The sequence below is a fragment of the Amborella trichopoda genome, chromosome 11 (assembly GCF_054954075.1).
Source record: "Amborella trichopoda isolate Santa Cruz 75 chromosome 11, AtrichopodaSantaCruz75HAP2 v2.0, whole genome shotgun sequence".
Taxonomy (NCBI): domain Eukaryota; kingdom Viridiplantae; phylum Streptophyta; class Magnoliopsida; order Amborellales; family Amborellaceae; genus Amborella; species Amborella trichopoda.
Window position 1 is genome coordinate 7,074,140 of NC_142346.1, and position 12,326 is coordinate 7,086,465.

Genomic DNA, 12,326 nt, shown 5'->3' on the forward strand with positions numbered 1-12,326 from the left:
AGATGCACAATAATTGGGAGAGAGATTTATAAGATGATAAATATATTATAAATTTAAAATTGCAAATCAAGAAAGTAAATTAGAAATTTAAAAAACATCTATCCACAATATAACCAAAAAAGCATAATAAAAGGGAAAGGTTTCTATACTTCTCCTATATCATAGAAGATTTATGTTTCCCCTACCATCCAACCATTCAATTTTGATCAAGAAAGCTACTCAAAGAATTTTATTTTTAAGTTTTTTTAAACAAATTTTATAAATATGAAAATTTGGTACGTGTCATCTTCTCATTGGGATGCACCTATAAAAAAAATATTAAAAATTTTTTTTCGATAAAATAGAATTATCAAAATACCTCTTGAAACTTTCATGGATATTTTATATAATGGAAATTTTTTTTATACATATTTTGCTAATTTGAGTTTAATAGAGGACTGGATGTACAAAAATTGGTGTTAAAATAGTTTGTTGAAAAAATTATAAAATAAAATAATTTATATATATAATAAAATTGATGTTAAAATAATTTATATATTTTTTATATAACTTAAAAATAAAATAATATAGAGACATGAGAATGTGATTTAAGCATTCTTAACCCTCCATTTAATAAGGAGAAAATATATGTCGGCGCTTCAGTCATTACGAGGGGAGAGAGAGGTCCCCGTAACGAAAGAGAGAGATAGAGACAGGTCCTCGTAAGAAGAGAGAGAGATAGAGACAGAGATAGAGATAGAAAAAGGTCCTCGTAAGAAGAGAGAGGTAGAGATAGAAAAGGTCCTCGTAAGAAGAGAGAGATAGAGATAGAGATAGTGAGAGTTAGAAGAGAGAGAGAGATAGAGATAGAGAGAGAGGTCCTCGTAAGAAGAGAGAGATAGAGAGCGTTAGAAGAGAGAGAGATAGAGATAGAGAGAGGTCCTCGTAAGAAGAGAGAGATAGAGATAGAGAGAGAGAGGCGTTAGGTTCGTTGACGCGCGAAAACGAGGATAAATACATAGATAGCTGCTGTGAGACCCAATGTGCCCTCTCTCGTTGCCACGTGTCCAGCGTCGCTTTTTCACAGCCCTTTTTATAGCCCATCTCTTTCTTCCTCTCGTTACATCTCTCTCTTTCTTCCAATTTCTCTCTCGTTTTCTTGAGCAAATCTCTCATTCGCTCTCCTCTTCTTCCCCTCGCCCCTCCCCTCCCCTCCCCTCCCCTCCCCTCTATCTGGATAGGGTTTCGCATTCCCTCTGCGGCTTTCTTTTACTCTCTCTCTCCACTTGGATGGACCATTATTCCGACGGATTTTCCTTTCAGGTGCCTGCTTTAGGGTTTCACCATCGGAGCTTCTCTGTGCGCAATGTCTCTGCAACTTTATGCAACAGCGATTGTTCTGGTTTCTTGGTTCTTTTTATGAAAATAAGGTTCGAAGAAATCCATTGTTTTGGTTCTTTTTGTGAAAAGAGGAGCTGAAGAAAGCCATTGATTTTTCGCTCTATCAGACTCTTCTCTCTGGTTATTGAAAAATCTTGGTAGAAGAAGAATAAGAAGTAAAGAAAGTGGAGACGATGAATTGCGGATGCGGGCAGGAGGGTGAGGTTTGCTCTGGCCAGGCTGAGCCACCAGACCCTGATGTTCTTGAACTGGATCCCACCCGCCGATATGTTCGGGTAAATTTTATGGATAAATTCAGTCAGTTCATTTTTTTAATTTGTTGTTGGGTTCATAATTTTTTTTAAATTTCCTGGTTTGATTGGCAGGAAACACAACAAATTATAGTTAAAAACAATTGGAATCTGTTCTGATGAGTCCTAATATATTTTATTTAGTAGGGGCTATGTGTATTTGTTTTTTCATTGTAATTGGCCTATTATGAATGTTGGTTTAGTAGAAAGTCTATCATGCCTTCTAAAATGCTTGAATTTTCGCTGGATGTTGGAAAAGGGAATGACTTTTAGTTGAAAAGGACTGATGCAGTTTAAACTTTGACCTCCAATTTCTTTTTAACCTATTTAAAGTAAATTTCCCAACAGAAGTGAAAATTTCTTAGATGTCCTAATGAAGTCTTTCTTGTCAATGAACTCGCGATGATTTTCAATGAGAAAGGATTCCTACATACTGCTTTGCAGTATTTAACTACTCGGCCATAGCCACTCAACAGAGTTACTCAGACTCGGCTAACTCGGCTCCAAGCCCAACCAAGTACCCAAGTACAACTCTGATATCAGTGTACTGGGACTTGGATGAGTCTACTCGGACTCCGTCGAGTTACTCGGCCTCGGCGAAGTCGAATACCCCCGAGTGGTGTGACGATTCGGGGCATTTAAAAAAAATAAAAAAATTGTAAAAAAAAATAAATTATGCTTTACATTTTTTCTTACATGATTTAGATGCATTTGCCAAAGATTGATGAGTGGTTTTTTCCATAATCACATTTTTATATTTTTCTTTTTTGGATTTTTTTAAAATCCATGTTTTCTAGACCTTTTTTTTGCCTTGTTTTAACCTTTTAAAGTTGTTTGAGGTTTGAATTTACTTTTAATACATGTTTTTTATTTTTCCTTTATTTTTTATATATTTTTGGGTCATTTGGCTTTTGGCTGGACTGAGAGCACTCTGCCAAGTGACTCACCTCGGCCAGGTTGCGAGTCCCGGTACATTGTCTGCTATTTTAAAAAATAGAAGAATAAAAATTATGTAAATTTGTGAATCAATGTATACAAATCATGTGTTATTTTGGATTCGTTTTACAATGATTTTGTGAGTTTCTATTGTCAAATGCCGCATTTTAGTATTTTCCTTTTTTGTGAATTTTCTTGAAATGTCTCCAACCGTAAATCAATTTTGCTAAATCCAGTTTTTTGGATTCCTTATGTTGGCTTATGTTTTGTTTCACTTTTCAAGTTTTTATATTATTTTTAAAAAAATTTAGGGCTTTTTTGGCCTTGTACATCACTCGCTTGGACCCAGTCTAGGTACTAGGCTCGGGCTAGGGTCGAGTCTCATGCCCAAGCCAAGGCTTAAAAACATTTCTGGTTTGCTACAGAGTGCTTATATTCCAATTATGTAATGATGATTGGTTTGTCATTAAGGTGCAACATATGATGAGTTCTTCTTGGGTGTCAAAAAAATGGAAGCATTTCTTTACCAAGAACATTCTATTACCCATGATGAGTTTTCTGACTATGAGAAAAAGGGCATTATCAGAGCATGATTTTTTTTTTTTTTTTTTAATTCTCCTTTTCTGTGGTAGTTGACCATGTTGAAAGGTTATCATTGTCTGATTGGTTTGGGTCTTGAACAGTTCAAAGATGTATTGGGCAGAGGGGCATTCAAGACAGTGTATTCTTCATCTCCTCTCCCTTTATTTACCTTTTCATTTCATGATTTTGGGAATTCTGTTTTGCAAATCCTTATTCCCATGATTCCTTTCTCCTTGTTATAGTTACAAGGCATTCGACGAATTCGATGGAATAGAAGTAGCATGGAACCAAGTGAAGATTGACGAAGTGTTGCAGTCCCCCGAGGACTTAGAAAGGCTTTACTCGGAAGTGCATCTTTTGAAGTCATTGAAACATGAAAACATAATCAAATTCTACAATTCTTGGATCGATGATCAAAACAAGACAGTGAATATTATCACTGAGCTGTTCACTTCAGGAAGCCTGCGCCAGTAAGTTCTTTTCATCCATGCATTCTAACAATTATGGCCACCCAAAATAAGACACCACCACTATTGTTGGATTTCATTTTGGTCGACTCTACAGATAACAAACTGTAAATTTGCTACTTTTTGTATTTTTTTGGAAGTACTGATTCTGTATTTCTATTACTTTAAGAACAAACTCTGAATTTGTAAAATACGTTTGCACTTCAGATATCGGAAGAAGCATAGGAAGATAGACATGAAGGCTGTCAAGAGTTGGGCGAGACAGATTTTGCAAGGCTTAGTTTATCTTCATAGCCATAACCCGCCCATAATACATAGGGACCTCAAGTGCGATAACATATTTATCAATGGAAACCATGGCGAAGTGAAGATTGGGGATCTTGGGTTGGCTACAGTTATGCAGCAGGCCAATGCTCATAGTGTTATTGGTAGATATCTTTTATTGGAGTGTGTTAGTCCCATGTCTTTCCATATGTTGTGACTGATATTTGTTCTGTATAATTTCTAAAAAATAAGTACTTACACTCTGCATTTTTATAGGCACTCCTGAGTTTATGGCGCCTGAGCTCTATGAGGAGGATTACAATGAGCTGGCTGATATTTATTCATTTGGCATGTGCTTGCTTGAAATGGTCACATTCGACTATCCGTACAGCGAATGTTGGAATTCTGCCCAAATTTATAAGAAGGTTTCATCTGTAAGTCATTTTGACCATTTATTATCGTAGCTCGTTCCATGAATTATATGCCAATAGAGAAGTGATCAGATTCAATATTTTATTCTTTCTGTAGGGGATAATGCCAGCTTCTCTTAACAAAGTAAAGGACCCCGACATGAAGTGCTTCATAGAGAAATGCCTCGTTCCAGCGGCTAAAAGATTGCCAGCTAAGGAACTTTTGAAGGATCCTTTTCTTAAATTGGATGGTCTTCGAGAGTCTTTTGGGCATGATTCCCTTCCCTTACCCGATATTATATTCCCCAAAACCGGTGCATTTGGAGACCGGTGTGTCTTATCAGAGGATACCACTAATGTACATCCAGTGGGCACCACCATGGACATAGATGATGATGAAGATGAGGAGTATGGGCTCCCCATAGTCACCATAGTTGAGAATGGCATAGTTGATGGCCCTCCATCTCCGAGCCTGGAGGTGCAAATGTCAAGGAAAGACCATGACTTCAGGCTAAAGGGGGAGAGAAATGACCAGAATACCATATCACTGATATTGCGGATAGCTGACCTAAGCGGTAACTGACTGATTTCCTTCTTGGACCCATCTTTTTCCCTAGTTTAGTTTAAAGAAAGGCAACGTATACTGTAGTCAAATGATCTATGGAAAACAATATCCATATGGGTTCATCAATGTCAATACCGACTGTATATTGTAATGGTGGAAGGTGATGGAGACAGGGAGATCCCCATTGAGTTCATGTCTTCTATTTGTGGGTCCGACTCTATCTTTATCACCACCAATTTTTTCATTGGATAACCCATTGGACAATATTAAAATTTGTTTGCACTTTTTTTTTTTTTTGCTAGGTCAGGATGACATTTGACCTTTACCTTGAACTTGTGCCTTTTTTTTATCACACAGAGCCAAAAATACTGCTTCTGCTTGGGAAGTCAGCAGGAAAAGGTTCGGTGCCCATTTCATTAAAAAGAATAGGCACTTCTTATAGAAATTCAACCCTCAACCCTCAGTTAGGCAATTTAATATAAGAAATATAAGCTGAAGCTTAAGAAGCAAAGACTTTCCTTAATAAAACAAAATTTATTTGTATTGACGGGGTTGTTTGAATAATCTTTGATCTATACTTGCAGGTCGAGTAAGGAACATCCACTTTCTGTTTTACCTCGACAGTGATACAGCACTCTCAGTCGCAAGTGAAATGGTTGAGCAACTTGAACTCTCTGATCAGAATGTAACCCTCATAGCTGAGTTGATTGATTTGTTAGTATTCAATCTTGTGCCCAACTGGAAACCTTGCATGCCAATCGACAAATTGGTCACTTTAGATGGGATTAAAATTTCTCAAAGCCCACCAAGCAAAAGCTCTGAATTGCTTGAAAATCCCAATCACTTCACTGGAGATTCAATTAAAACCAGCTGCTCCATCCAAAACATGATACAAACCGTCGACATTTTGAGCCCTCCACCTGTCTGTTACGCAAGCTTGGAAGAAGGCTCTGTTAAGCCTACATGTGAATCTCAAAATATGGTTAGTATAGAAGAGAGGACGTCCAATATTAAGCCTACATGTGAATCTCAAAATATGGTTAGTATAGAAGAGAGGACGTCCGATGTTAAGCCTACATGTGAATCTCAAAGTATGGTTGGTATAGAAGAGAGGACGTCCGATGTTTCATTTGTTTCTGCAGTTTCCACCGAAGAGGGCGAGAAGAAGTTATCCATCACATGTATCTGTTTAGATTCGGGTTGTGAAGCATTTAGTCACCATGATATGACACAAAAGAGAGAATCAAACCATGATATGACACAAAAGAGAGAACCAAGTAAGAGAAACGATGTTCGCGGGGTATCTAGGGAGAATACCAATGGTGAAAAAGAAGCCTCCACTAACTCAATGACATCCAATGATTTGTCAACATCATTTAGCATGCTGAGCAATGCTTCCTCTGTGGTTTCTGCTGGTTTGAATGAGGACAAGGAGTTGAGAGCAGAGTTGGAGATGATAAACTTGGAGTTCCATCGTGTTATCGAGGAGCTCTTGAGTAAGAAGCATCAAGCAATAGAGGCAGCGAAGAAGAGGTTGAATCAAAAGAAGATTTCAGCTCACTAACCATTCACTTATTTGATTATTAACTCAGTGTGCATTTGAAGAGGCCAGATATGGGTTATTTACTGGAAGAGAAGACTCAAAATTACTAATCAAAATTCATTGTCTATAAATCACTCTTAACATGGATCATATTCTATTGCATTCTCCTCCCATTCTGTTAAATGCAATTAATTGGTGATTATTAGCTCAATTGGCATTTGAAGAGGCCAGATTGGGTTACTTTACTGGAAGAGAAGTCTCAAATGTACTCATCAAAATTCAGTGTCTATAAATCATTCTTAACATGGATCATCTTCTACTGCATTCTCCTCCCTTCCTGTTAAATGCAATTAATTGGTGATTATTAACTCAATTTGCATTTGAAGAGGCCAGATATGGGTTGCTTTACTGGAAGAGAAGTCTCAAATGTACTCTTATCAAAATTCATTGTCTATAAATCACTCTTAGCATGGATCATCTTCTACTGCATTATCCTCTCTTCTTGTTAAATGCAATTAATAGGTGATTATTAACTCAATCTGCAGTTGAAGAGGCTAGATATGGGTTACTTTAGTGGAAGAGAAGTCTCAAATGTACTCATCAAAATTCATTGTCTATAAATCACTCTGGACATGGATCATCTTCTATTGAATTCTCCTCTTCCAGTCTCAATTGTACTCTATCAAAATTCGTTGTCTATAAATCACTCTTGACATGGATCATCTTCTATTGCATTCTCCTCCCTTCCTGTTCAATGCAATTAACTGGTTTTTTTTAGTATAGCTTTCAAATACTCAACTATTATGGAATATTTTCAGTTGCCCATATTTTTTCTCAAAGTAATTTTTAGATAATTACTAAGCCCGATGCGGCTATTAGTGAGTTCATAGCAAATGGAGGTTAACATTTCATTTCCTGCCAGAAAGTGAAACAGTGTTATGAGACTCGTCCCAGCAACTCGAGTTTTGGATGAGTGGGAACTCGAGTTTGGATGAGCAGGTTGTACGATATATTTCTAGAGTTTAATTGTATTTACTGCCTTTAAACCCTAGCGTATAACTTTTGGTGCAGTTAATGTCTGAATCCCACTAGAGTACACAACATTTTTAATGTCCGTCACCTTTTTTTATATGATAAGAATATAACTTTTTTGGAGTTCTAAAAAAAATGTAGCCAACTTACGGGTTTTTTAAAGTTTAATCATGTTACTAACTCAATTTTAAGTCGTGCTGGAATGCCTTACCGGTTAGCTTTAACGCATTGGTTTTGATGCCGTCGAGATTCGAATCCTACTAGAGTAAATTTTAGCTTTAACGCATTAGTTTTGATGCCGTCGATATTCGAATCCTACTAGAGTAAAAAAATTTTTAAATGTCCGGCACTTTTTTTTATAAGATAGAAGTATCGCTTTTAAATTGGACATTTCTCTATCTTTGTTTTATAATGTCATATGTGACATCATCCACATGGAGGACATCACACTCTCTTAATAACCAAATATACCTTTATTAAATGTCCAAATTAATGACCAAATATATCTGTCCAAATTAATGATTAAGTATACCCTTACTAAAAAAACTCCATCTATAAAATAGGTGTATATAAATGTCTAAATTTTGTTGAGTATGATAATAAATTACTTAACCTTAATATAACTCTTTTTTTAAAGTCTGTCGCTTTTTTTTTTTCTTTTTTTTTAATTTTAAAAAAAGTGTACACAACTTTTTTTAATAACCGTCACTTTTTTTATATAGCAAAAACGCAGCTCCCACTAGAATCGTCACTTTTTTATATGGTAAAAAGTATTAAGAACAATGTTTATGATGAGGGTACTAACCAGTACACCAATCAATTACTTGGTTCATAAAAGTGGCCTTCAAATTATATATAACTGTTTTTTTTCTTTATTAAACAAATGAGTTTCATTTTCTTTTAAAACAAGTGAGTTGGACCGTAGTGAGTTACTCGGGCTCGACTCGCCCTTGGTGAGGGCCCAAGTACCATGATCGACTCGATTTTTATGCTATTACATGTTTGTGCGACAAATAGCATGAGAAATGCAACTGAACCCAGCTTTTTAATGGATATCATCACTCTGTGTTTTCTGAATAAACGGCCCAAACCAAACGTATGCACATTTCACAAAGAGATCTTAGTTCATACATGAATGACCATATATATTCGTGTGCGTGTGCATGTGCATGAGAGAGATTTATATATTCTTTTTTATAGAATATTTGGTCAATGTTTAAAAAAATAAGCTTGCCTACCAAAAAGAGAGAGGAAGATTCTCCATTGGAAACCCCAAATTTTCATAGGAAAAATATACAATAAGGATCATGTTAAACTGAATGGTTGAAGGTGTGTCGTTGATTGTGTTCAAACTCCAAAAATATTTTGAGCTTTGTTAAAGACCCCAAGCTAGCAGATTTCACATCGGATCTTTGTGAAACATAAACTAGCAGATTTCACATCTGATATTTGTATCACAAACAAACCACCTATAATTTATAATCTCATTTCAACCCCATTTTCAAAATGAGCCCTAATAAGTGAATTCAGAATATGAGGTTACCCTATTAGCTAATAGCTGCAGTGTAAGCTCAATGGCCCAGATTGAATCTGGACCAATCTAATGGTCACAATTACGTTTCGTATTTTATTTTTATTTTTTTCTACAAATCCAAATCACTTGAAATTTTGAGTGTTCTTTAAAAAAAGAAAATTTATTAAAAAATATCAAAACATATGTAAAAATTATATTGACCAAAATACCTCAAAAATTTCAAGGGCATTTTGATCATTTTATTGTTTTTGAATTATTTTTTTAACATTTTTATTAGGTGCTCCTTGATGAGAGAAATGAACGTCTAAAATTTTATGTGATTTAGATATATATTAAAAATATTAAAGTTATATTAAGAAATGAGGTCGTGACCGTCATATCGACCCATATTCCATCTAGATCATTGAACAAAATATTGTAGCTATCAGCTAGTGGGCTAACATAATCTTTTCCCATTACTCAAAATATCAGTGTAAATTCTCTCTGGCTAGCATTTAGGATGCCCTTCAACAACTATCTTTTATTTGTATTTGTAGAGCGCCCTTGATGCGTTAGGTCTCAATTTATCATTTCAAAAAATGACGTTTTACATCAAAATATACATTTATCACAAGGGAAACGATCATGTGGGAGGCTCTATGCAGAAGGAATTTGTCACACCCCAAGAATTTACAGTACTGTTATTCCTGAAATGTGGCAGACAAGACATATATATATATCTATTGATAGAACAAATTTACAGTGGCGAGGTCTTACAAAGTAAATAAAAGAAAGTTTAAATAAAACTACAATATCTTCCCAAAGTTGATCTTGACAAGGACACAAATGAAACCGCAGTTATCCTGAAAAATGTTTACCATAGTTTGATGAGTTTGGCTACTCAGTAAGTGATCATCATAATCCTAAAAATAATCATGGTTGAAAGATATCAATATTTTCCAAAATGAGATCTATTAACAGAAATACATTAACAGGTTCACTTTAAAAAAAATGCATAATTAAGTATAATCCGAATAATTGAAATGCACATAACACTTTAACGCGTCAATGCATAATTCAAAGAATTTCACAAAATACCCTACTGGCGTCCCAAGTAGGACACCTATATACCCCATCAGCGTCCTGATAGGTCCACTTAATCCCTATCGGCGTCCCAGATAGGTCCACTTAATCCCTGTAGGTCCACTTATACCTCACCGGCGTACCGGATGAGTCCACTTAATCCCTACCGGCGTCCCGGGTAGGTCCACTTATACCTCACCGGCGAACCGGAGAGTCCACTTGCATACTTAAATTATTTCTAAATCTCTTTAAACATTCGAAAGCAGCAAATATCATGTACTCAACATATCACTGAAATCACTAATATGAATTTCACTTAAACCATTAATAACAGTCACTTTCAATAACATTTCAATCAATCAAATATTTTGGGCTCAAATTTAGAAAGGTAGCAAATCGTAAAGACATTCTAGCATAATTGCCAATCTAATATGTATAGGAAAACTCTTATAGAAATTCAAGAATACGGAATTATCACAATTTATGGGATATCAATTCACAAATAAACATTTCACAATAATACTATAATCAATTGCAAAAATGTCAATTTTTAAATAATACGGCAGTCATTTGCACATGAATTTTACAATGTCTAAATATTCAAAACAGTAGAAAGAAATATCACAATTTTACTAAAAGCAGAAATATCACATTTATTTCTAACAATAGACAAGAAAAATAAATAAATTTATTTTTCTAATTTACAGCATTCAAAATTTATAACATAGATAAAATATCACAATTTTTATTAAAAAGATTATTTTTCAAGATAATGAGGTCACGTGCGCATAAAATTTATCGCGCCTAAAATTCATGATAATAAGCAGAAATAATTATTTCATTTCATTTTTAAAGAGAATGGATTATTTTTCGAGACAATGAGGTCACTTATACATAAAACTGATAAAATAAAGATCCTAGACGGAAATATCACTATTTATTAAAAATAGACTATTTTTCAGGAAGACGATGTCACTTACACACAAAACTTATAAAATAAATATCCTGAACGAAAATATCACTATTTATTAAAAACAGACTATTTTTCAGAAAGACGATGTCACTTACACACAAAACTTATAAAATAAATATAATGAACGAAAATATCACTATTTATTAAAAACAGACTATTTTTCAGAAAGACGATGTCACTTACACACAAAACTTATAAAATAAATATCCTGAACGAAAATATCACTATTTATTAAAAACAGACTATTTTTCAGAAAGACGATGTCACTTACACACAAAACTTATAAAATAAAGATCCTGGACGGAAATATCACTATTTATTAAAAACAGACTATTTTTCAGGAAGACGATGTCACTTACACACAAAACTTATAAAATAAAGATCCTGGACGAAAATATCACTATTTATTAAAAATAGACTATTTTTCAGGAAGACGATATCACTTACACACAAAACTTATAAAATAAAGATCCTGGACGGAAATATCACTATTTATTAAAAACAGACTATTTTTCAGGAAAACGATGTCACTTACCCACAATTATTTGAGAGGGAGCTTCCAATAAAAAATTTCGATTCGAGAGAGAAGTTCACTGTGTTTCGACCAGAGAGAGAGATCTCAAAATTTTGTTTTAGGGTGGGAGTGCTCACATCCCCTATTTAAATTCTTATAACGTATTATTATATTGTTTTCTTACGCTCTACCTCATACCTGAGGTGTCGCGTTAAAAGCAGACTTTTATCGTACGAAAACCACGTCCGCTAAAGGACGCTGCCAGCTGCAAGCAGCAGGAGGCAAAAGCGGGCAAAGGAAAAAGTAAAGGCAAAGCAAAAGTTAATTCAAAGCAAAAGTTTTTAAAAACAGTGATGGTCCCCAAGGACCATCATACTCAAACGGAACATCACCTATTTATAAGCATATTTTCTCCTTTTTTTTTTTTTTTTTTTAATTTTAGGATTGTTACAGAATTACGCGCTAATCTATGCAAGAGCCCTATGAATAGATATATGAATGGACTCATGGCACACGGCTGCTGAAAGTGACGAGTGCTACAATATGACGTCTTGAGTAAAGAGTTCAAGACTCTCACTATAGATCTCGATCTCTCTCTCTATCAATGGATAGCTCAATGATCCACTTATCAGTACTTCAATTTCCATTGAACCACCCATCACCTTGGATCCATGACATTGTAGGATTGCAAGAAAGGCAAGCTGGCCTCAAACCTACCATTCGACAGTTTCTTAAATGTGCCACTACCGTCGCACTTCCACAAAAATGCACGAG

At 35.0% G+C, this 12,326-nt stretch overlaps 1 protein-coding gene across 4 annotated transcripts; it reads left to right on the top strand.

Annotated features, from left to right (window-relative positions):
* The first annotated feature begins 1,101 nt into the window (after positions 1–1,101).
* Positions 1,102–6,761, top strand: WNK6 (WNK family serine/threonine-protein kinase 6). Of its 4 annotated transcripts, XM_020673765.2 has the most exons (8): positions 1,102–1,655; positions 3,290–3,327; positions 3,431–3,658; positions 3,863–4,083; positions 4,196–4,353; positions 4,448–4,904; positions 5,252–5,293; positions 5,479–6,761. In XM_020673765.2, the coding sequence occupies exons 1-8, from the start codon at positions 1,554–1,556 to the stop codon at positions 6,456–6,458; spliced, it is 2,226 nt and encodes a 741-aa protein (XP_020529424.1). In that variant the 5' UTR covers positions 1,102–1,553; the 3' UTR covers positions 6,459–6,761. The 4 variants fall into 4 exon arrangements, with proteins under 4 accessions (XP_020529424.1, XP_006854592.1, XP_020529425.1 ...); XM_006854530.4 differs by lacking the exon at positions 5,252–5,293; XM_020673766.2 differs by lacking the exon at positions 3,290–3,327.
* Positions 6,762–12,326: the final 5,565 nt, after the last annotated feature.

Coding starts and splice junctions, on each gene's coding strand:
- WNK6 (XM_020673765.2), top strand. CDS start 1,554: ATGAATTGCGGATGCGGGCAGGAGGGTGAGGTTTGCTCTGGCCAGGCT. Junction 3,659..3,862: donor ACTTCAGGAAGCCTGCGCCA/GTAAGTTCTTTT, acceptor TTTGCACTTCAG/ATATCGGAAGAAGCATAGGA. Junction 4,905..5,251: donor GCGGATAGCTGACCTAAGCG/GTAACTGACTGA, acceptor TTTATCACACAG/AGCCAAAAATACTGCTTCTG.